This window comes from Sinohyriopsis cumingii, chromosome 15 (assembly GCF_028554795.1).
Source record: "Sinohyriopsis cumingii isolate HCF-2022 chromosome 15, ASM2855479v2, whole genome shotgun sequence".
Taxonomy (NCBI): domain Eukaryota; kingdom Metazoa; phylum Mollusca; class Bivalvia; order Unionida; family Unionidae; genus Sinohyriopsis; species Sinohyriopsis cumingii.
In genome coordinates, this window is record NC_142975.1 from 120047485 (window position 1) to 120072653 (window position 25169).

The 25169-nt window shown below is 34.3% G+C and overlaps 1 protein-coding gene across 11 annotated transcripts in view; it reads right to left on the reverse strand.

The window, feature by feature from the left end:
* Nucleotides 1-25169, reverse strand: part of LOC149782598 (piezo-type mechanosensitive ion channel component 2-like) — a 263620-nt gene that overhangs the window by 105394 nt on the left and 133057 nt on the right. For all 11 annotated transcript variants that reach the window (XM_089934052.1, XM_089934060.1, XM_089934057.1 and 8 more), the window contains 8 exons: nucleotides 24499-24699; nucleotides 21769-21970; nucleotides 19845-19958; nucleotides 16226-16406; nucleotides 13628-13813; nucleotides 9988-10045; nucleotides 7668-7773; nucleotides 2689-2839 (listed from right to left, as the gene is read on the reverse strand). In XM_089934052.1, coding sequence (XP_089790178.1) covers nucleotides 2689-2839; nucleotides 7668-7773; nucleotides 9988-10045; nucleotides 13628-13813; nucleotides 16226-16406; nucleotides 19845-19958; nucleotides 21769-21970; nucleotides 24499-24699 — 1199 coding nt within the window. The remainder of the gene's footprint in view (nucleotides 1-2688; nucleotides 2840-7667; nucleotides 7774-9987; nucleotides 10046-13627; nucleotides 13814-16225; nucleotides 16407-19844; nucleotides 19959-21768; nucleotides 21971-24498; nucleotides 24700-25169) is intronic.

Sequence of the window (25169 nt, forward strand, 5' to 3'; positions counted from 1 at the left end):
GGAATGGAAGTTTGCCTTTCTAATATCTACATGTTTCTGTGGAATTGAAGTTTGCCTTGCTAAGATCTACATGTTCCTGTGGAATGGAAGTTTGCCTTTCTAATATCTACATGTTCCTGTGGAATGGAAGTTTGCCTTTCTAATATCTACATGTTCCTGTGGAATGGAAGTTTGCCTTTCTAATATCTACATGTTCCTGTGGAACTGAAGTTTGCCTTGCTAATATCTACATGTTCCTGTGGAATTAAAGTTTGCCTTGCTAATATCTACATGTTCCTGTGAAGTTTGCCTTTCTAATATCTACATGTTCCTGTGGAACTGAAGTTTGCCTTGCTAAAATATCTACACATTGTTGTGGAGTAGAAATTTGCCTTTACAGACTATTAAGCTGTCTTACATGGAAGCATCAATCCATCAAGATACCCACATCCACTCCTAAACACACCCAACCATCCATCCACCTTCAGAAACAAACAATTTAAGGTTTTTAAAAGAAGAAAATTTGTCAAATACATGTATAATTTGTGAAGGGGGTAGACTTTTCTTAATCATTATAATGACTTTTATGTTCTGTCATCCAAAAGAATTAAATTGTACAGTGTAACTTCTCTTCACCAGCCATGTAAGGATGAAACATATTCGATGTTTAAAGTATACAAAGGATTTGTTGGTAGTAGATACACAAAACTACATACAGGAGAACTCCACTATATCAAAGTAGTGTGAGTTCCAACCATATAATGTACCAAAGTAGCAAGAATCATTTAAATTTGATGAATGTTTGTTCAAGTTTCATGGTGGTGTGAAGAGTTAACAAAATCAATTGTATAGTAATAATTTTACTACCTACCAAACGCAATCAGGATTAAGATAACCCAATGGTTGATGATAATTAGTCACTGCTGTGTAAGAACAATAATTATGTTCTGTAAGCTAAATGTATCTGAAACTCTGAAACTTAATTATCTGTATCTGTCAGCCTGGTTAATGTCTGAGTAGTGTCTGCAATGAATGCTGATTTAAGCAAGAGACTGGTGCTCTACTGGCTGAAAACAAGTTTTAGACATTCAACACCACTCCTTTTCTTTAAATGCTGAGTGATGAAACTATCCTGGATGATCTTCTGTAATAACATGAGTTTCTGATTCACTGCTGTGGTGCAAACACTGGAAGCCAGACTGGCACCATTTTCGTTTATGACCAAGCATACATCATTGTAAGTCTTTTAGTGAAAACCCCAAGCTTGAAACAAAAATCCATTCAAAGGGAGTAGTGACAACAAGATTTTCAAGACAGGCATCATAGCAGTACATTGGACATACAACCGGCACCTTTTTCATTTACGACCTTCAAGATATCATAAAAAGTCTATTTGTGAAAATCCCAAGTCGACATAGGCATCCATTTGGAAAGAGTAGAGATGACATTATTTTCAGTCTTTTAGTGGAAAACTCATGTTGATAAGCCCAACCAATCAAGAGGAATAATGATAACAAGATTTTCAAGATGGCCAATGGGGTGGCAATACTGAGTGTCTGGGCAGCACCATTTTTCTTTAGGATCAACTAGTCATCGTAAATCTTCTGGTGAAAACCTGAAGCTGATACAACTTTCATTTCAAGAAAAGCAGCAGTAACAAGATTTTCAAGATGGCTGCTATGGTGGCCATACTGGATGTCTGATCAGCACCATTTTAATTTAGGACCATCAAGTCACAATAAGAAATCTTCTGGTGAAAACTTCATGCTGATATGAATTCCATTTTGGTGTAATAAAAAAAAAATTTTTCAAGATGGTTGCCATGGTGGAAATATTGGATATCAGATTTGCACTATTCACAATGTTAACAGGACTAGCCATTTAGGAGACGTAGCAATAATAAGATTTTAAAGAGGGCCATTGTGGTGGCCATATTGTGGTTCAGATTGGCACCATTTTCGTTTAGGAATAAACAGACATCATATGAAGTCTTTTAGTGAAAATCCCATGTTGGTATGACTATCTATGCAGGAGGAGTTGGCAATGAAAACATTTTCAGGAAGGCATTGTGGTAGTCATATAGTACATCAGAATGGCACCATTTTCATTAAGACCATAAACATGTGCTAACAGACAGACAAATGGACAGAATATCCCATAATCTCTGCTGGTTTGTGACCAACAAAGCTAAAAAAATGGGAGTCATGATGCAACTATAATAATCCAAATTCATGTACGAACAAAATATATCAAAGACAGGTCCTCTAGTCCTTTTTTGTTCTGAGCAGGCAAAAAGAACAAGTTTGAAAGGATGTAGGGATACAGTGAGACCATCAGGCTGAAATGTATTCATGCACCATATAAAACAACTTCTTTCACCTGACTTGGAACAAAACATGAATGCATTTTATGTGGACTGTATTAAAAAATTCGTAGCAATGCAGTGTGGACGGTATTAAAAACAAATTGGGATTATTACAAGTCTGATATAAGAATACATGTGCATCGGTGTCAGTGAAAAAAATTAAATAGTTCTAGTCTTGGTGTGAGATACAAAATGCCATAGCAACATTGTAAATTTAAACTGCTATGTAGTAATAACTGACTTTCGGAATACCAGACACTGGAAAGATAACTAATGAAGGGTGGTAACTGTTTAAGAATGTTGAATTGATGGCAGTTCAAAACAGAAAAGTTAACATTACAGACCTGGAGGCCAACCTACTCTGGGCTCCCAGTTCAGCCACAACATATCGGAAATAATGGCTCATGTAGATTCTCCTCTGTAGCAGAAGGAAGGTGAAACAGGTGACATCCCATGCCAACCCCATCTGGTCTTTCTCGATTATACAGCTTTTCACTGCAGCCATAAAAAGAATATATCAGTGACATGTTAAATAATGCAAATAAGATTTTGAAGAAGAAAAAAAACCCACAACAATGGAAGGGTATGAAACACCAATGTGGTCTTTGTCAGCTGTACAGCTGATGAAATTAACAAACTGAATCGTCATATGTATCTAATACAAATTACTTACAGAGCATGAATTATAAACTTTTACATTCAGATCAAATCACCAATTCCAATATGTGAAAGCATTTGGTTTACTCACAAGTTATCCACAGTGTTCTACCATATTTCTTAACACAATTTATTTGATAAATTTTTTATAGAATGATTAAAATACATGCTTTAATGATTTTCATCATAAGAATTTCTCCAAAATTTACAACCAGTGTTGTCTCCAGATGATAGTTATCCCCAAACAAGATGATTATAGGGATAAATACAAAGTCAACCACTTCTTCAAATGTGATATTATCAACTTCTGATTGGTACATCCTATGAATGACATCAATAATAAAATTATAAATGGGGGTGGGAGTGCAGGGTCAGCAATACAGATTTATCTTTACATATATAGTTTTAAAAAAATGTAATTTCAAGAATGAATATTACAATGGAAAGGTTTAAAGCCATACATGAGACTATCTGAGAGGTAAATCCAGAACTATTTTCAAGATTTCTCAAACATGAAACATGTTCTGCACTGCAGAGAATAAAGACCTACCTTTATATTTTAAGTTTATTGCAATATATCAATGTTTTCGAGCCACTTTAGCACAACACTACACTAGGATGGAGAAGTAACTGTTACACATTTCCATTTGTCACTTTGATGCATATAGCTCACCCATGACATCCCCAATCCAGAGTTACAGATTTTCCAGAAAATTATCATGCTTAAATAACTAATGTATAAACTCCAAGATGTCAGCAAACCCTAAAACTTTAAAAATTAGATTCTTTTCCAATAATATACTAGAATCATCCTGTCTAGAGCCCTGAAGACAAAGTTTAAGGAATCCCATGTGTTCTGTCATCTAAGTTCAAGGCAATACAATTCTGTGACCCTGTTGACCCAAAATAATGGCTGTAGAGTTACAGAGTTTCTCCTGCATTATCACCCCTCTTCATGACACTGTAAATGGTACTAAAAGAGTGACCCAAGTTATAAATAACACCTTCTGATAACAAGTTATATAGAGCTACTTAGTGTCTATTACACTCTGGTCCTTCTTCGTGACACTGTTAGAAGTATTAAAAGAGTGACCTATGATGTAAGTAAAATCACCCGATACGAAAGTATATACAGCTTTGGAGGGTATCTTGCACTCTGGTCCCACTTTCTAACACTATTCATAAGAGCAAATGCTATCAAGCCACCTGATACCATGTTATGTTCCATTATGACATTGTCAAAATAATGTATAGACACAAAATAGGGTATTTAATGATGTGAAATCAATCTATACTTGGCTCCCAACATCTTTGAAATACAATTATACGAGTTAAAACAATAATAATCGAACAAAATTTCCCTAATTTAATGGGCTCCCTGAATAAACTCTATATACAAGAATTTTAGGGTTTTACAGTGAGCGACCGCTTATGTTATATTCCTGCAGTTTCACTCCATTCCTCTATAAGTACTGAAAATTCTCAAAAATAGTATTAAAGGATAAAATCTTCATCTTTCATTAATTACTCATCAATTGTCTTTTGATTACTGTCTTTAATTGTCGTTTGATTACTCTTGATAATGTAGGGTTAAAGATATGGTTGATATAACAAACATGTGACCAAAATACAAACATCACATAAGTGTGAAAATTAAATCACAATGACCTAGCTTTGATATAATTGGGACATGTTACAATATAAATTTTCATGAGTAGTTAAAATGGGGTCCAGTATGTTACACATATAATGAATATCTGAAAATATGTTACTCTGCATGAAAGTTAGGTCACAGTGAACTACTTTTTGGAATGTTTGGCTTCCACTCCTTATGATGCAGCACAAATTTTCATGAGTATAGGTGATATTATATCCAAAATATTATGTAATAAATGAATGACTGAAAATAAACAAAAGTCACACAAATGCATAAACAAGCTAAAACCATTCATTCTAAAGAAGTAGCAGTGACAAGATTTTCAAGATGGCTACCATGGTGGACATACTGATATAAGATCAGCATGATTTTCATTTCAAACCAACCAGCCATCTTACAAACTGTTTTAGTGCAACCCCATAGTGATATAACCACCCAGTAAGGAAAAGAATAACAAGATTTTCTAAATGACTGCAATACTAATATGTCAGCTTCTCACCATTTTTATTTAGGACCAACTGGACATTAGGCATTTGTTTTTAGTTTTGTTTTACAAACAAAAAAATGTTAAAAGGTAAAATAAACACATAAAAAAGAATTTTAACACACGTATCTGACAGCCAATAAACATATTCAAAAGAAATTATATATATATATATATATATATATATATATATATATATATATATATATATATATATATATATATATATATATATATAACAAAAAAACCAAAAGCATGAAGCAAGAAAAAACACTTTCTGAATCATTACTGCCCACTTAAACTTAGACAGCACCACCACCACTAACACCCCTGAATGGAAATCTGGCATAGTAGTATTGCATCTGGTGCTTGTGATGCAGCTACATCTGAACAAATGAGAAAAGATCTGGCCCTCCTCCACTTGTAAAGCATAATTTTGCAAGATGTGTTTGTTAACCTCTTGTAAACTAACACAAAGGAGTAAAATATTACCCCAAACATTATGATGGAACCACTGTCTCTGAATGGCAAGCATATGATTAATTGCAATCTTTCTTTTTTTGATATGAAAGTACAAAACCAATATGATATATGATAGAAGCATGAAAATTCCAGAAAATCATGAAAATTACATTGTGTTTTGTGGTAGATCATAGCAGAACCTACCCACACATGGACATTAAACCGAAATAAACACAGAAATGGCTTTATGAGAAATCTTTTGGTGAAAATATGTTAATAAGACCATCTGTTAAAACGAATAGCAATAAAAAGATTTTCAAGATGGCTGCCATAGTGGCAATCTGTATGTTTGTGTGTGATTTGGATTTTTTATGGAGCTTTAAGAATTTTTCAGTCATATTGCTACAGTGTCTTCAGTGTGGCAGTTTATAGCAATGTCTAGCACTGAGGCATCATACCGCAGACACGCAGCATCATGTCCCACCCAGTCACATTATCCTGATACCAGGCCAACCAGTCCTAGCACTAACCTCTTAACGCTGAGCACCTAGTGAGGTTGTTGTTAGTACCATTTTTAGAAGTCTTTGGTATGACTCAGACAGGGTTTGAACCCGCAACCTCTCGCATCCGAGTTGGACATTCAACCGTTTAGGCCACCTGAGCAGTGCCATCTGTATGCATGCACATTTTGATTTGATTTTTTTTACTGTACAGTCTAGCATTAAGACGTAATTTGGTGAAGAAAAGAGAGCATAATGATATACCAAAAGCGTAATGGCTGGCATGTATGTATAACAGAATGGATATTAAAAGATTAGGTACCAATGACCCAATATCTGTATATCTGATTTACTCAGAGATGAATCCAAATACTCATTTTAGGAGTGCAGGTGCAAATAGGGTCCAAAGATATTTAAGGAGTAAGGAAAAAAAGAGAGCTGAAAACATGATAATTAGGTCATAGTGATCAAGCTTTATCATCATGCAATGTGTAAGTTTATTGAATTCTATTAGTAGTGTCCGAGATTTTGAGTGTGTAATGAACAAAATAGCAGAAAATATGTATGTCAACATATCATGAAAACTAAGTCTCATATTGATCTAGTTTTGTATGTCCAGGTTACCTTTTCTGATATGCATACCACCATGATATGAATGTAGGTGCGATAGAGTCCAAGAGAATGAATGAATGAATGAATGAATGAACGAGTAAGTGAATGAATGAATGAACACAAAAATGTAGGTATGAACAATGAACTGGCCAAATTATCTATATTCTCCCGAATTTACTGGCAAGGGGATCATAAGATGACTTTATTGGTAAGTTTATCTTAAGACAAATTTATTGGTAAGGGGGTCATATTAAAGACAAATTTACTGGTGTGGGGATCATAAGACAAATTTATTGGTAAGAGGATCAAAAGACGACTTTATTGGTATGGGGATCATGTGACAAATTTATTGGTAAGAGGATCACAAGACAAAATGCTCTATACTCTCCCAAATTTACTGATAAGGGGATCATAAGACGACTTTATTGGTATGGGGATCGTGTGACAAATTTATTGGTAAGGGGATCATAAGACAAATTTATTGGTAAGGGGATCATAAGAAAAATTTATTGGTAAGGGGATCAAAAGACAAATTTGTTGGTAAGAGGATCATAAGACAAATTTATTGGTAAGGGGATCATAAGACAAATTTATTGGTAAGGAGATCATAAGACAAATTTATTGGTAAGGGGATCAAAAGACAAATTTATTGGTAAGGGGATCATAAAACAAATTTAAAGTTTGACATTTAAGAACGAGATACCAATTATTATTGTTTAATTCATTATCAATTTTCCTGCTTCTGCACAAAAAGATAAATTTTGTGAGTACTTACTTTTTGTGGGATGGGGTAAAAGGATTGTCTCTACCAGCAGATGAGTTTTCATTTGGTCTTTAACTCTTTGGTTTGTAGAAACCACAAAGTCGATGAAAACTGACACACTACAGATTAAAGAATTTGAAATATTGATCTAGATTGAAACCTCCACTGCAACAAGAGCTATATCTTACCTGTAAGTGAAGGGTTTGCTGGATTTAAGCAGGTAAGCCCAAGAAGCTGTATCAGCCAACAAGCAGAACCATCTATCATCTCTTGCATGTACACACAGCTTGGCAACTAGCAAATAAATGATAATATCAATGTGTACTTGTAACAGTAACTATTACAGGTGGCAGCTTGTATCTTGCTATCAGCAGATAATAAGAAAGGATAAAGAAGAAAAATGATCATGTAAAAGATGAAAAAGTAAAGAAAAATCACTTTCTAAAAACATTTAAATGCAGAAAAAAATTGTACTGTAATAGTCAAAACCATCAGACAGATTTAATCAATTAATACAGTGCTCCAAGCACTTTTCAAACTTTCGCTAATCTCACACATGTGATTTTACACATACCATGTACAATGATGTGTGATGATGAGTTTAAATAAGACTAACATGTGTCAACAAAAACCTGTCAATTGATTACCTTATTATTGTCATTTGGAAAGCTTCTGACCAAAAGCAGAACATTTGCTAAGTATTATAAGAAATACAGGTGGCTCATGATCATGAGTACATGGTTAAAAATTGGCAGACCTTTGACACTGAGAGAAAAAGCAGAAATGTGTTTTTAAAAAAAAAATTCAGCAGAAAGATTTGTGTATGTAATTTGATTTGGGAGGGGGGGTCCTGCTTAATGAGTGCAATGAGAACTGTGGTATATACTGAACCATAATACAGAAAGAACTGCAAACATTGATAGGCCAATAAAATGGTTATATTATGGTCAGGGATCCACAGCAACACAATGATATAACCAGAACTACATTATAGCAAAGTGCATCATAGCAAAGTGAATTATAACTACCAGGTTTCACAGATGTTCACTTAAAATGGAAAATACTCCTATACCAATATCAACAGAACACAAAGATTTGACAGTATGTGCATCTTTAAAAGATCCCCATATGTCAAATTTCAGAGCAATCCACAAAAAACTGCAACACAAGCTGCATTCACAAAATTATGTCTTACACTGTTTTCATGAAAAAGACAAAAACACTAACAAAACTTGAGTAACCAAAGTGATTTGTCATTATGTGCCTATTCAGGTGAATCCATAAAAATCTTAGAATTAGTTGCACTAATGAGATTAGGTCATAACCTATGTTAAGATACAAGTAAAAAAAATGGTAACAACTCTAACAAAACTTGAAGCCAAGTAATTTCACAACATGCACTTCCTTAGGTGATGACCATATGTACTAGATTAGCCACTATGCAGATTTGACCACAACAAATGTATTTTTATTTGTTATTATTCCAAAAGTCTTATGGGCAAATAGTAAGGGCTAGCAGTATGCTAAATATAGAGGAGTTATTTGGAAATAAAAATTACTGAAAGTAATAACCAGCTGCCAGGAGGAAAAGTTAACTGTCTTAATCTGGCCACATTCTCATTGGTTAAAATTGATACTGGTTTTAAAATACCCAACATAGAAGAAAATTGGAGAATGAGAATATGAATGAAGATGATTACGAAAGAAATAAAAAAAGTAACAAAAAGAGGATAATGGATCATTAATGGCATAACACAGCTTGAGAAAAACCCATTTACAGCACTTAGAAGAAAATTATTATAGACCCAAACACAAATAAGTTTGATTTTTATCCCATCATTCTAAATCAAATGTATTCATACTTGTTATTTAATTCTATGGCAATTTGCAATGATTTTGACAGAATTATATACAGCTTAATGAACTAATCATGACAAGAGCATCAATACTGGAAAGTAAATCACTTTTTACAATTTTGCAGGGTGATTTTTATCCTGCATGAAATTTTTCTGCATTATTTAATTTTCCCAAATGTTGGTATAACTGATAAAATACTGAGAAAACAATAACCAAATTCTTTCAAGTAACCCCCTATAAAAATCAATCGGCCAAGTAGCTCTTAAGTGCCCTAGATGATCTGTCCAGCCACATGCTGTAGAGGACCAACTAGATGCTTGGCTCAAGGGATCATGACTTCTTTAAGCAGTGCAAAATGTGCAACAATCAAGTTGCCATACTATCATTCTTGAGGTTCTAGATGGGATCCAGCTGACAATTTTCAGTTTCAAACACAAATTTTTGCCCAACTGTGACAAATTTACTAGCAACTTACAGTGCTGATTAATAGATCCGTATAATCAGATAAAAGATAACAACTGGATGAAAACAAAATATTCAGAGATGATACTTCAACACTTTGCTGACAGTACATGAAAATCAATTATTTAGACTAGTCTCTTTGTTTCTACATTTCTGAAAATTATCTTGAACTATGACCCTTTGACCTACCTGTAAACAGGCCTTCAGAAGGAGGACGATAAAAGAATATCCAATGAGAAAATTCCATCTGAAATATTATTGAAAGGTAAGGGTAAGACTGTGAATTTCTTTAACATAACATTAGCAATAGGTCCAATGGACTCGATCAGTTACTTGGCTTCCAAAAATTAAAACTGACAATTTCGCTAAGTGGGTATATATAGTATTGCAATCTGTGTAAACTGTTTTGCAAAGTTTATTTCATCTTGATTGCACTGATTTTACTATATCCTGCGGACATGAATCCCTTGAAGAGAGTGATACTACTTGCACGGTTCCCACGCTTTTCGAACGATAAATTTCCAGGTAATTTCTTGGGTTTTCCAGGACTAAATTAAAAAACTAAAAGGTTCACATATGACCATTACTGAATGGAATTAAAGAACATTTTAGATTATAAAACATGCATTTTCTAAATCTAAAGATGTTTGCCCTTCAAGAATCTCCAAAACATCCAAGTCAGAAAAAATGATCATGTACAAAACCACAAAATGTATCACACGAAACAAGTTCAATTATATTCCTATAAATTGGCATGTAAAGTCATTTTAAATTACAGAATAAAAATTCCAACATTATTTTGCTGATCTGCATTATGTTGCTATAATAAGTGGGAACAACATAATTAACATAAATTAGTTTTGTTTCCTTTCAAACCTTTAAATCTAAAGAATTCTAAGGCAATATATATATATATATATATATATATATATATATATATATATATATATATATATGTATGTATGTGCATCTTATACAAAGTAAACATTTCCTATTACAGCATAAAAAGTAATAAACGCAAAGAATTAGAATCTGGTCTTGTAATGAAAAGAGTTTAACCCTGAATTTATCTGTGCCAATAAAATCCCAAACAAGATTTTTCAAACAACCTAATCTTCTTAAGATGATCTAGTTAAAAATCCATCATTTAAACGTTTTTAAAAGGATTTAAATTTTGACAAAAGACCTTCAAGATTATATATTGTTATATAAACAAGGAATGAATTTTATGTAAAATCAACTTACTTATCTTCTAGTAATTCATTAAACCAGTCCCCATATTGCTTTTTAATATATAATACAAGGGACTACAATTTCTCATTTCAGCTCTGAGATTCAACATTTTGGACAACAAATTTCGCTGAAACAAATAGCAGTCCATTTTCTAATATGGATTTCCTCTGAATATTCCCACCCCATTTTTCACATTTGGACATTTATGTTCAGGTGTGGGGTCACTGCAATTGCATATCGAAAATTTGGAATTTGCCGCCACCATACAGTAGCGGCATATGGTAGTCGCTGACAAGAGGGACTAGCAAATTTAAACTTATGTTATATCAACTCATACCTGCATGAAATCGATAGGAAAATGATTTATTTTCTCAGAAATGACAAGTATTATAATCATCATGTCTTTAATCCACTAACAGACTAGACGAAACTACAGCAGAGATGAAACTTGACCCGGTACTTGCCATTTAATAGTCACATGACTTAATAAATCTCAAACGATGCCAATGGAAGTCCAATAGTCATGTGATATCAATAACACACTCCTTTTTAATGTTGTTGTTGTATAGAAATTCAATTACATTAAATGAAAGTCAGATACCTTTTGTAAAAGCCAGAAAGAACATATAATTTTGAGAACAATGACAAGAAGCTTGTCGCTGTTGCAGCAATCTGGCCAGTCTGATTCATCAAGCAGAGAGTACATGTCAATGTGGTAATCACATAATACAACAAAACTATGGAGAATTTTGTGATCTTTCATTTTTGTATTTTTATTACAACCAGTACATGATTTTCATTTAATTTTTTTTGTTAATTTTTTTCCTCTACAACATTTGAAAATGTGGGTTGTGAAATTTCTGTGCTCATGCGACTAGGAATGCAAATACCAGGTCACATTTCATCAACGCCATAGTTTTAACTTGTCTTTCACCAGATTAAAGACATAATTTTAATACTCGCAATTTTTGAGAAAATAAATAATTTTCATATCGATTTCATGCATGTATGACTTGATTTAACAACGTTCAAGTTTGCTAGGATATCCGATAAGCGGCTACGCTTTGCCACCACCATATTGGCCTCTTATGATGCCAGCCTGGTTTTCTTACCTTCAATGTAAGGAAAGATACAGATATCGAGCTGACTGTGAAAATAAAAGTCTACTAGACGAATCTAATCCACTGAGTGTTTGGATTGACTCAGCATACATATTTATTGCAAGCAACAAAATGATCCATACTGCACCCTCCGAAGATTTTGGTTAGAACTCGATAAATTTAACTTGCAATCAGTTTAGTTAGGAATCAATTACATGATTATTTCGGGCGTCAAGTGGTGGTGGAAATTTTCCAGGTTTTTTCTGACTTGCATCAATATTTGCGAAATTCAAGAACATTTCATGGATGGGAAGAAAAAAAACTTCTCCTGACTTTTCCCTGATTTCCCAGTAGCGTGGTAGCCCTGTACTTGCCAGTAAGAATTTCCTGAACTAACTTTTCATGAAAACCTTGTCAATATAACCATCTTTCCAGGAGTAGTGATGAAATTTTTAAAATGGTTACCATGGGATCATATTGGAGGTTAGATTTGTCATGATTTTTATTCACGACCAACAAGACATCACAAAAAAGTAACTGGGTGAAAACTCCCATTTTGATGAAAAATCCTGAAGCATCTAATCCAAGTTGGATCACAATCAAATCAAAAATGCAGCCTTCAAAGTGGTAACAAGTTCACCATTCCGAAACAATATCACCTCATTAGTACACATGGATCTCACTCATTGTTTACGTCTTCTGGGATTTGCATGATACAAGAATGTATTTAAAGTTTAATAAAAACTGGATAGGAAATCTGACCTCCAGAAGGGTAATAAAGCCAACCAATCAGATGAAGTTTACCCGATTAATATGTGTGGATACTGCCCATTATTGACCTCATGATGATACAAGGCCATATTTCATGTTCAATCAAAATCTGATGATAAATACAGCATCCGGAGTGGAAACATGCTGAGTCAATCAGATGCAAGAATACCTTATTAGAATGTGTGGATTTCATTCATTTCTATCTTATCTGAAATCTTGTTCATATAATCATATATTCCAAGTTTTATGAACTGTGGATCAGAAAATTGGCATCCTCAGACCCTGTACTTGAAATCCTGACAAAAACTCTGCTATTAAACTTTTTCAAGCAGAATAATTGTTTCCTATCATCCATGAATATACTGTCCAAAATCTGAACTTCTTTAAATTTCATCAATTGAACATTTTGAGTCATGTACAAACCTAAGATGTAATGTTTTATACAAGAAGGCCAATTGCACTAAATCCCTAGTAACTGATCTTACATAAGCAAGCCTTGGAAATCAAGCCTGGCATTTATATTGACAGGTTTAATAAGTCTGTATGAAATGAGAGAAAATATAAAATTCATCAGCTGACAAAATATGCTGATATTTTGTTTAATGGGTAAAGTTGTTTAGTGATGTTAAATTATTTACATTTAGAAATGTGAACACTATGCTTAAGCATTGTGTAACAGCATGACATGGTACTATATGTGTGTAATATAGGACATATGAACTTACTTCCTGATCATAACTCTATATGGAAGGATGAGGAATTCCTGTCCATACCACATGAAAAAGAAGACAGCTATCACATATCCCATGCTAAACAAGTTGGTTCGGGTGGTACCAGCGATGAACACTATGGCAAGGGTCACCCAGAACATATACACAAATACAAAGTTCTTCAACACATCCAGGTAAGATCTGAAACGAGACATAACAGAAATAAAAACAGAAAGAATCATTCTATTCAAAGATCATGAGTGCACATACTGATTTTCTTCTGTGATTAGGATGTGGCTCAAATGCAATAGTCAGTACAAAGACAAAGCCAGTTGTATTATTGGAAGAGGGTGAAATAAAAAAACGAAAGGGTACAGTATGCATATTACTGTCAGAACTTCAAAGACAACCACTTCTGCCAAAAATTCATGGCCTCTCAAGATGAGTGGACTTTCATGACCGGTCAAAACACTAAATAATCAATAAATTCATGCTGTAAGAATCTGGTCTCTCAGGTCTTTAATACCTGGGGTTTTTCAAGGCAAGTTTTACTGCATTATAAAGGCTTGCATTTAGTGGACTTTATGTTCTTCCATTTGTGATAGCTGACTGGGACAGTCACTGTTAAACCAAACAGTAAGTTTTGATTATGATCTAACCTGTCAAGAGTAAATATATATGTAAATTGTTAAAATGTATGTCATAAATCAATTTCTTTGACATATTAAAACTACTGTATCCTAAACAAACCAGACTATGAAAAAGTAAACTGAGCCCATTGTAATATCACACAATAAAAAACATCTTAATTCAAAAGTTAGTTCATTATAATTTGTTATGCTACTTCATTCACATAAAAAAATTGCTCTTACTATTTTTCTGGTTTTGCACAAACTTTTGAAAGTACTATCTACAACTTTTTGCTATGAAATGAATAGAACTCTCATGCTGAATAAACTGGAGTTTGAGACTGCATATTTGCAAAACCTTTCAAGGTTCCATTATGGGCTGACATACATTATATACATCCACCTAATGACCCAGGATGGCAAAATGCACTCCGATGAAAGTCCAAGTAACAGCCTGGTTTTTAAGTTTGTATGCTAAGAATGAGTCCAGTTAAATTTATTCAATACATGCAGTAAAATCTTATCCATGAATTGATTATTGCTCATGTTTTAATCACAGGTGTTTATACATCACAGTTTACCAAATTTACTTGCAGTCAAGATGATTCCTACTGCAAATAGCACACACCAAGGCCGCTATTGCATAATGCACCAGCAGATCTGGATCTACACAGTTTGTAAAGAATAATAATTAGAACAAACAAGAAGGCCCTAATCTGCCAACACATTTGATACTTGTAAACTGAGGTTTATGTTGTTTGCAGTTGCAGTAATGCAGCAAATAAACTTAGCTTTGATTTTGTTTTTTGTTTTACCAAAATCCAGGAAGACGGTACAGCTCATCCTTTAGTGTTGGAAACTTTCATTTAATGATTTTATCAAATCAATCCAGAAAAAAAGAGCAAAAATACATAAGTAAATGAACAAAACCAAAGCATGAGATTAGCCACTGACTGGTTGTTCTAAAATTAAAATGGTAATAGTTAACTTAAAACTAGACATGGCATAATTTGTCATCCTTCTGTCTATTTCTTATAATAGCATAAACTAAAACAATGAAACTCTGAGACCTTACCAGGAAAGATTTTAAATTATTGCACCATTTTAAGTTCTTTTTGCTTTGTAAAAGGTGATTATCAGTTCCTCTATGCTCTGTGCAAATGAATATTGTTATTTCATAACACTAATAAAGATAAACTATGTGATAACTGCTGAACCATTTTTACCGCCCTATACGTAGATGCAGAGTACAAGTCGAATGAATTTGCATATTTTGTCAATTTTCTATCCTTCATCCATATATAAGTTGATGCTGATTATATGATGAGGCCAGATTAATACCATGGCTTCATCTTTTTCACCTTGTTCAAGACAACATTGAAAATTTTATCCTATCTGTAACTCAGTAAATTTTCAGGTCTGCATCATTAAATGTAGCTAAGGTAATTAATTCGTTTCACAGAAAGTATTTAAAATTAATTAGGTACATTTAGCAGCATTTAATGATGCGGACCTGAAAATTTACTGAGCTATAGAGAAGATAAAATCACTGATGTTAAATACTTTATTCATAGTTTTGTTTTGGAGAGAGAGAGATAAGCCTATGTTTTCCATTGCATTTTTCTTGTTGCACCTCATAATCAAAATAAAATATGCCCCAATAATATATTTCTGCCCTTCTCCATGCTATTTTGTAGCTTACTGGAATACCTGTATTGTTCATGGTTATGCATTTTCTAACTTGCATATTCTAATGAACATATATGTAATCACTAATCTGATCTGGTCTGCTGAATCTTGACCTCAAACAGGTGTTAGCTTGGAAAACCAGACTACAGCATAGCATATTTAATTAAAATGTAAATATCAATATGATGCTAAATAAGATTGTGTAAAAAATGATGCTTTGTGCTAAAACTGCTACAATGACAAATACTATAAAAAAAAGTAATTATTAACTGAAACCAACAACGACTTGTCATACTTAATCTCCTTGGTGAAGTCCTTGACAGGAATTTTGGCCTTGGCCTCCACTTCATTAACAATGTCTAGGTTGTCTCCCCCATCAAACTTGTCTAATGGATCTGACTCATCAGGAGGATGAGTTGGCTCAATCCAGAACACTCGCCATTGTAAGGTCACAAACAGCAGCTGGAAAAAGTCAGCTGAAATAGGAACAAATCAAGTCAATCTCATCAATAAAAAGCTGTATACCAAATTTATTTGAAATCAATTTGAACTCAATAGAGTTATTGTGCAAAAATAAACACTACTGGGTCTGACAACCAGGGATGTTTCCACTAAATAATCACACAGAATGGAAATTATCAACCCCAGACATGATCCACTTGAGATCAAACTAACAAATCTGGCTCAAATCTTAACATAAATAAAGAAATTGTAAAAAAATTAAAGTGGGTTATGCAAGGTTATAATTTCATTAAATGATTATGTTGACTGTTGAAAATGAATCTAAGATAAGGCCTAATCATAAACAAGGCTACCTATTTTGTTAAAATAAAATATTAATTAAGGGAGTTATTTTGCAGAAGTGAAAGGGGAAAGGAGGAGGGGGGGAAGAGGCTAACAATCAAGGACTATAACTCTGCTAAATAATGCAAATGCTTACAATCAAACCCTGCCAAGGTCCCAAGAAAATCAAGCTGCAAAACAAATTTGGTAAAAATAAAAATATTAACTAAGGAATTCATTGAATGGAAACAAAAACTGGGGTGTGGTTGACATTATGGAATATAACTCTGCCACAAGATACAGAATGCTGACAATCAGACAGCCGAGATTTTAAGAAAATCAAGTTGTATAACAAATTTGATTAAATTCAATAACAAGAGACTTATTATACAGAAATGAAAGCAGGTGTGTCTAAGAAGCAAGGGTTTTGATGTTGTTGTTGTTGGGTTTAACGCTATTTTTCAGCACACAATAGGCCATATATGGCGGCCAGTATTAATGGTGGAGGAAGAACCTGGGAAAACCCCGGAAAGAACCACCGACTCACGAGAAGCTAGTGGCAAGCTTTCTCACATACCCACATTGGCTGAATCCGAGACTCGAAACCACGCAGACAGAGGTGAGATGGCAGTGATCCGTAACGGACAGCGCTTTAGACCACTCGGCCACTCGGGGCCCCTCAAGGGTTTTTATACAAATGAATGATGATGCCAAACAGTGGCAAACAAACTCAGCCATGATTAACAATCAAGGGTTATAACACTGCCAAAAAATGATGATGCCAAACAGTAGTAATAAAATTCAGCCATGATGCAAAGAAAATCAAGCTACGTTCCAAATTAACTCATTAACCCCTGGAGCCCAATGTTCATGCATCAGAAGGTAGTACCCTACTTTCAAGCTCTGTATTGTCAAGGTCATTTAAGAGACATCAAAGTGGGTGGTATCACTGAAAAGTAGATAGATATAGCTCTACAATATATCAAATAATCTGGACTTTCTTCTTGCATTACAAAATACAAAGGGAAAAATGTATGTTTTGAGACCCAATTCTTTTTACACCAAAACCTCGCCCATTGCAGGAATTGGATTTTGTGTCCAGATTTTCGACCTTTTTGGCCTCGCATCTAAGGTAGACCAGTCTAAACTGCAAAAGACAGGTAAATCTTTGCAAAAAGTAGGATAAGTTGGGGATCTGGAGTAAAAAGTGGCCAGGACATAAAAATGGCACCAATAAGCAATAAAAAATAATAATAAAATAACAAACTTCAACTTTTACCCTTCTGCACATGCACAAGCATAATAGCCAATTAAAACCGACATTTCTAAAACAACTAGGCATCAGGCTAAAGGGAAATTGTGTGGAAGCAGATTTATCTGGACGTATTCTGAAGTAGCCCCCAAAACGTGTTTCTGACTCACATTGCAGGCAAAAATGACATAAATCTCCAGGGGTTAAAGAGTTAAGTTGAAATCCAATAATAATTAAGACAAATACTGTGCAGAAAATAAAGTGGGTGGGTCAGACAATAGGAGTCTATACCTCCACTTTATGATAAAGCAAAATGCTGTCTCAGCCTAGGTCTGTCAATATCAAACAGCATAGAAAATTTGGATGAAAATCCAATATCAAGTTAAACTGAGTAGGTCTGACAATCGCAGGCTCTGTTAAACAATGATGTCATCATCATCAGTCCCATAGTTTAGTAGACTGTTGGGGCACCGCACAAGCTTCCTCCATTCCTCTCAATTTTCCATCTTTCTCAGTGACTTGCTCAATGTCAAACCTGTCCATTCTTGAGTGTTATCTTCCCACCTCTTTCTCTGCCTGCCTCTCTTTCTTCTTCTTATACAGTACCTTGCAGGATTGTCTTGGTAAGTCCTGATGTTCGTGAGTCATGCCCATACCAGTGCAGTTTATTTTTTTTCACTGTGATGAGATCTTTGTGAAGCCCAATGGCGACAAAGTCTTTGTATGTGATGCCAAAGATCTCTTGGAAACATCTCATCTCTGTGGCCTGTCTCCTTTTCTCTAAGTCAGCTGTTATGGTCACTGATTCGCAGGCAATGAGACCTTTGTACTGAGTGCAATGTTCTTGTCCTTCCAGATGGGCATCAGTTTTGTCAGTGCTACTGTTGTCTGTGCAATCCTGGAGAATTTTTCAGGCTTCAATCCTTCATTTGTTACCATTGCCCCCAAATACCTGAAGCTGTGGACTGTTTTTAGTTTCGTACCTTGGACCCTGACGTCAGTGCTGATGCCCTTGGTGTTGTTGGTAATCATTTTGGTCTTCTCTGCATTTATTTCTATACCATAGACTGCAGAGGTTTTGTCGAGGCTCTCTACTAAGCTAGCTAGTTCTTGCTCATTTCCTGTTAGTCTATCAATGTTGTCGACAAAACATAAGTTGGTGACTTCTGCCTCTGATGCTGACTGTCCCTTCATGCTTTTCAAGTGTTTCAACAATGGCCTAATCAATATCAAGCTGCATACCAATTTTGACTAAAATCTAATAATAAGGAGATTAAGGCGCTGAAATAACTCTGTTAAAAAATGATGCAGAATGCTGATAAATGTACCTGGCCAGTTCTTTTCAATATTAGGTTGCATAATAAATTTGGTTAAAATCTACTCATATTTAAGGGAGAGATGCAAAAATAACTGAGTAGGTGCGACAATTGGGCTATAATTCAGCTAAATGATGATGTTAAATGCTGACAATCAAAGTCAACCAAGGTCTTATTAATATCAAGCTGTATACCAAATCAAGTTGACATCAAATAACAATTATGAGACTTACAAAGTAGAAACAAAAGTAGGATCATTTCAATAAGGGAAGGTTGGATGGATGGATGGACATGACTTACTGAAAATCACCTGTTTTCTATGAGAGCATAAAAAGAAATTAGAACACAAAATGTATCATTTGGATTGAAGTCTCTATTTGTTTGACAACAAGGTTAATTCTCTGAAGAATGATATTTTGTATTCTTGAATTTCCTTACCTGGAAACACCAAGCTTTTATATATTAAAAAGTCATGATAATAAACCAAGGATAAAAATTCTCACAAAAAGGGTACTTTACAAAGATGAATAAAAAAAACCAAGAAGACAGAATAAGATACAAACCTATCAGTTTGGAGGCAGCAGGTGGATCCTGGAAGTTGGGCAGGTGAAACCATTTTTCCAGACTCTGGAATTTCTCCTTACCAGTATCAAACAGGTCAGCATCCCAGGGATAATCTAAAATACATGTCACAACAGTTAATGAAACAGACATAGGAAATAGCACTATGCATTACTGACTGAGGACAAACATCACTACAATCAAATCTCATTACATTTCTTGGAATATTCAGGTTCGGAAAGAAAACTGACACACACACGTGTTATTTCATTTTTGACATGTTTTATATTCTATGCCATGGAAACATAATACATGCAATGAAAATAAGACCAGAGGATACTTTAAAACTGGCCAACTTTCAATGTATTTCTCACTGATATGCCTATCCACAAATTATTTATCGACTTTAAATAATAAATATATTTTTATCATTTGTATACCATGAAGCAGTTTGTAAGATTTATTAAATGAAAAAAGATAAAACTAGGAGTCATCACCAGATACACAACACACAATGAACAACAATGCAGGATGAAAACATGGCCATACCAAAACAATGGATAACAAACAATACCGGATAAACAGATTGCCATATTCCAAAAAATGCAATCTTGTTGATTCCTTTTTGCAACTGTGTCTTTGTGATGAGAACTTCTGTACCTATTAGTGCTGGTGCAGATGGTATAGCTGCAGTTTTGGTCAATGGATAATTATTCATATTGTCACAACCTATTATTGAAGCAGATGTACTTATTTTTGAACTGCATTGATGCAGCTCGGTTTTGAACAATATAACTGTCAGGCACCCAGGAGTCAGCTTATGTGCTTGTAAAAACAAAACAAAAACATATGTTCCTTTGTACAAATGGGGTAAAAAAGAAGTGGCAAGATAATTCTCTTGAAATATTTATTTTATAACTACAAGTGCTGTGTATAATTCTATGTTGTGTAGATAAAAACACAGTGCTTGTACTGCTAAACATAAAACCACCATGGTGTTATAAGGTTAGTAGTTAATTTGGGGTATCATATTGATAATATCATTGTCACTGTGAGATTGCCCACTGGTTAATAAATGGATGAATTGTAACATCGATTAAATCTCCGAAAGGTATCTCTCTTTCCCAAAGGTGGGGTGGGGGCAGGGACACAAGCCAAATCCTGTACATCTGTCTTGACTGGTGTAAAGTTCCAGTTCAATGTCAGACTCATTAATTCTTCAAAAGATTATCCGTCATCAGATTTCCATAGCAACATCCAGCACAGTCTGATCCAGTCAGATTGGATCACAAATTGTATCCATATCCCCAATTCTATTTCTGGGTCATAGTATGTACTAAACCATGATAAAATGAGAGCAACATTCTTCTACCAAACTGCAGTGTTTCTTTAAGGAAATATAGATATAGTACCACACATTATCTTCTCTCAACCCATATTGTGTAGACATTGTTATGATTTCGGTCATGATTATGTAGTGGTACTGCATTCTATCTAGAACACACACACACACACACACACACACACACATGCACACAAGCATTGGTAATACCATCCTTTTCTCAGCTATTCTTTTCTCTCTATCATCTCCACAATGTATGACACCTCCATCCCATTTATATTCAAAGGATGGAGGTGTCTAATTCAACAATGCAAGATTTTGCATGATAGTACACATTTATCAGATCCTGATTTCATAAAACATCTGAGTGCTAGGTAAAAACACAAGTTTTTACCAAAAGAAACTGCAATAAAAATTTTTAATAAACCAATTATTTTGAAGACTGACATTTAAATAATGGCCTTCAATTTGACTTGAAAGTTTACAAAGATAAACTATTTTTCAGTTTTGTATATATCCAAGTTGAAACATCTTAAGAATGCAAGGCTAAACTTTGTTTCCTTTCTGAAGAACACAAAACTCACCTGCACATAAGACCATTGGCATGCCTAGTGATGACAGGTATTGGATTATTAAAAGAATGACCAGAATGATGATATAAAATGGCCAGAAGATTGCATTTGCACGTCGACTGAGGCATAGCAATATTCCCAGGAAGATGGCATAGATTACTGCAAAAACGTCAACTCGTACACAGATCGTAATGGCCGTCATGATGTAACACATCTGCAAAAGAAGTTGCATGAGTTAATTGATTGCAGCCACAGTCTACATATCTGATATAAGATTAGTACAAACAACTTATTAAAATGTGTTTATACTGTACCAGTTAAATGAATGAAACCACAATCAACATATCCATACATGCTCTGTACAAGCAACTTATATACATGTGTCAATGTGTCTGTGTGTGTATGTATGCTGAATGTTTTATGTTTGTGTGTGTGTATGTGTGTGTGTGTGTATATATATATATATATATATATATATATATATATATATATATATATATATATATATATATATATATATATATATATTTAAGTATATATTTAAAATGTAACACATTCCCTCTTTTATTTTCTTCCGATGTGGAAATAAATATAGACATTACTTTCAGTACCTATCTGGTACTTGAACACTGAACTCCTCTGATAGGTTAAATCAGGGGTTGGCAACCTATTTTACATAGATTAATTACAAAATGAATGAGCGTGTGCCACCAATATGAGAGTAACAGAGATTTTTGGCTGCTCTTCGCATGCCACACAAAACTTCTTGACATGCCACCTTGTGGCACGCGTGCCGTAGGTTGCCGACCTATGAGCTAAAGATATGTGGAGCAGTCGTTGATGCAGTCAAATTCCATGTACAAGTTTAAGTAAAAACATTTATTCATCAAGACTGAATATGTGTTCCTAGTAGACACTTCTAATTTTCAACCCAGCATTTTACAACACACTGTAGGTCAAAAAATAAATTCTGTCCAACATGTCTGGCATAAATGACTGCTTTGAGGTCTGATACTGGTTCTGAAGTGGTTAATTTTGCTAGTTAAACAAAACTGGAATACAAATAGAACGTGGAATGAATGTAAATGGAATGATGAATGAACGTCAATTGAACAATGAATGAATGCAAACAAACTGAAATGCACAAGAAAGGATAACTGCATTTAAAATGCAAAATGCAGAACCACAACATACAAAATGAAACAAAATGTAATGCAAATGCATTTCTAGGAATGAATCTGAAAATCAACTATTTTCATGTTGTTGTTAAAATTCCATCATCATAAGCACTTTCCCATGAAAAACCTGGACCAGATTCTTTACACTGACATATAGTTATGACAGTGTTTTGGTAGGGACTAACTTAAACAACAAAAATAAATGTGATGCCATTCCCACCTATGGCTTTTATATACGAATAAAAGGAAATAAGAAATAAAATTTGCTGACAAATATTCTACAGTTATATATTAATCATTTGCATTTGATGCATTTGTTACTTGATTAAAGTACACTTTAATTAGACAAGATATAAAAGCTAGAGTTCTGTGATTTAACATTCTTGACGATAGGTTCCAAAAAGGGTTGTATCTATCTTAACTCTGAAATCTGAATGTTTCAAATATTTGGATGTATAATTCAGTAGAGAGCCACTTAGCAGTGATTCTAAACACCTACCATGTGAAATAGGAATGTCAGGTTAAAAAGAGAAACAAAATCAAAATCAAAGCATTAAAATAAGAATGATTCAAACTATTACCTAATAACTTTCATGTAAACATTTAAGCTGGGGTTTTCCCATCTAGTCTATTGTCTTTGGTCAGTGAAATTAAGGCTGTTCCAGTAAAACACGTGTACCTGTGCCTTTTAAAGCAAGTGAATTGCCTACTACATGTACCTGTGTCTTTTAAAGCAAGTGAACTGTCTGTTACATGTACCTGTGCCTTTTAAAGCAAGTTAACTGTCTGTTACATGTACCTGTGTCTTTTAAAGCAAGTGAACTGTCTGTTACATGTAACTGTGCCGTGTAAAGGCAAGTGAATTGTCTGTTACATGCACCTGTGCCTTTTAACTCATTCGGCCACAGAGGTTTTTGTCATTTTTACCTGAAATGTGCGTAGGAAAGACATTTGGGGGGCTATTTCTTAATACATCGGCTTTCAACAGATTTTCCACGAGAATAATGCCTAGTTGTATTAGAAACATCATTTTCCATTGGTTATTTTGCTTGCGGATGAGCAGAAGCGTAAAAGTTGGAGTTCATTTTTTTTTTTTTTTTTTTTGCTTAATGGACCCATCATTTTCGTATGGAGACCGCAATTTATTCCAAATGCCCACCTTATCCTAGTTTTTGCAAAGGTTCACCTGTCTGTGTGCAGTTAAGACCGGTATGCCTTAGATCTGAGGCCAAAAGGTCTAAAATCTGGACACAAAATCGCATGCCGATCTCGAGCGAATTTTGGGTGAAAAAAAAAACGGGTCCAAAAAAAGGTATTTCTCTCTGTATTTTGTAGTGCAACTAGAACTTCCAGATTATCTGATAACATTTTAGAGCTATATCTGTCTGCTTTTTTTTAATACCACCCACGTTGGTGTATCTTAAATGACTTGATGCTGCAGAGCTTGGAAGTAGGGTACAGCCTCATCACGCCTACAGACGGGATTGGGGCCGAATCGGTTAAAGGCAAGTGAATTCCCATTCTTGATCAGTTTTAAATTTCAACTAAGAAATATTCTTGGTACCTCCAATCCAAACCTGAAGAAGGCGTAGTTAACGAAGTACTTGATACATCGCTTTAATCCCCTGTCAGCATCCTCTCTCTTTATATGGGGAAAAATAATACGATCCATGGGTTTGGTTTCTCCTGGTCGGTTATAAAACTGGACCTGATGGTATATGATGACTCTCTCCAAAACCAGGATCAGTAGAATTCCTAGATAATTCTACAATAAATATACAAAACATTATCTAAAGGTATGCAATGCAATCTAGATATGGATCTTTCAGATTATATCTTGCTTCCATTGCCTTGTAGTATGGTGATCCCGTATTGTGCCAACCAATTTCATGCTAATATATACAGTAAAGCCCCTCAACACCGAAAGCCCATGGGACCAAATTTAATTCTTGTTTTGAGAGGTTCTCGATTTCATGAGGGTTTCACAGATGTGAAAATACATATCGTTTAATAAGTGCACACGTGTCTTAGAGAGAGAGAGAATGTAATTATGAGAACATCTGCATCTGTTTATGTGCAAAAGTACAAAAAATTAAACTTTTTTGTTTTCAACAATGAATGAAGAAAAAAAGTAGAACAAAGTATGTTACTCCAAAAATCATACTCAGATTTGGAACAGATTCATACACATTAATCCGACTGTTTAGCTGATCATTATGACATCTTCACAAGTGA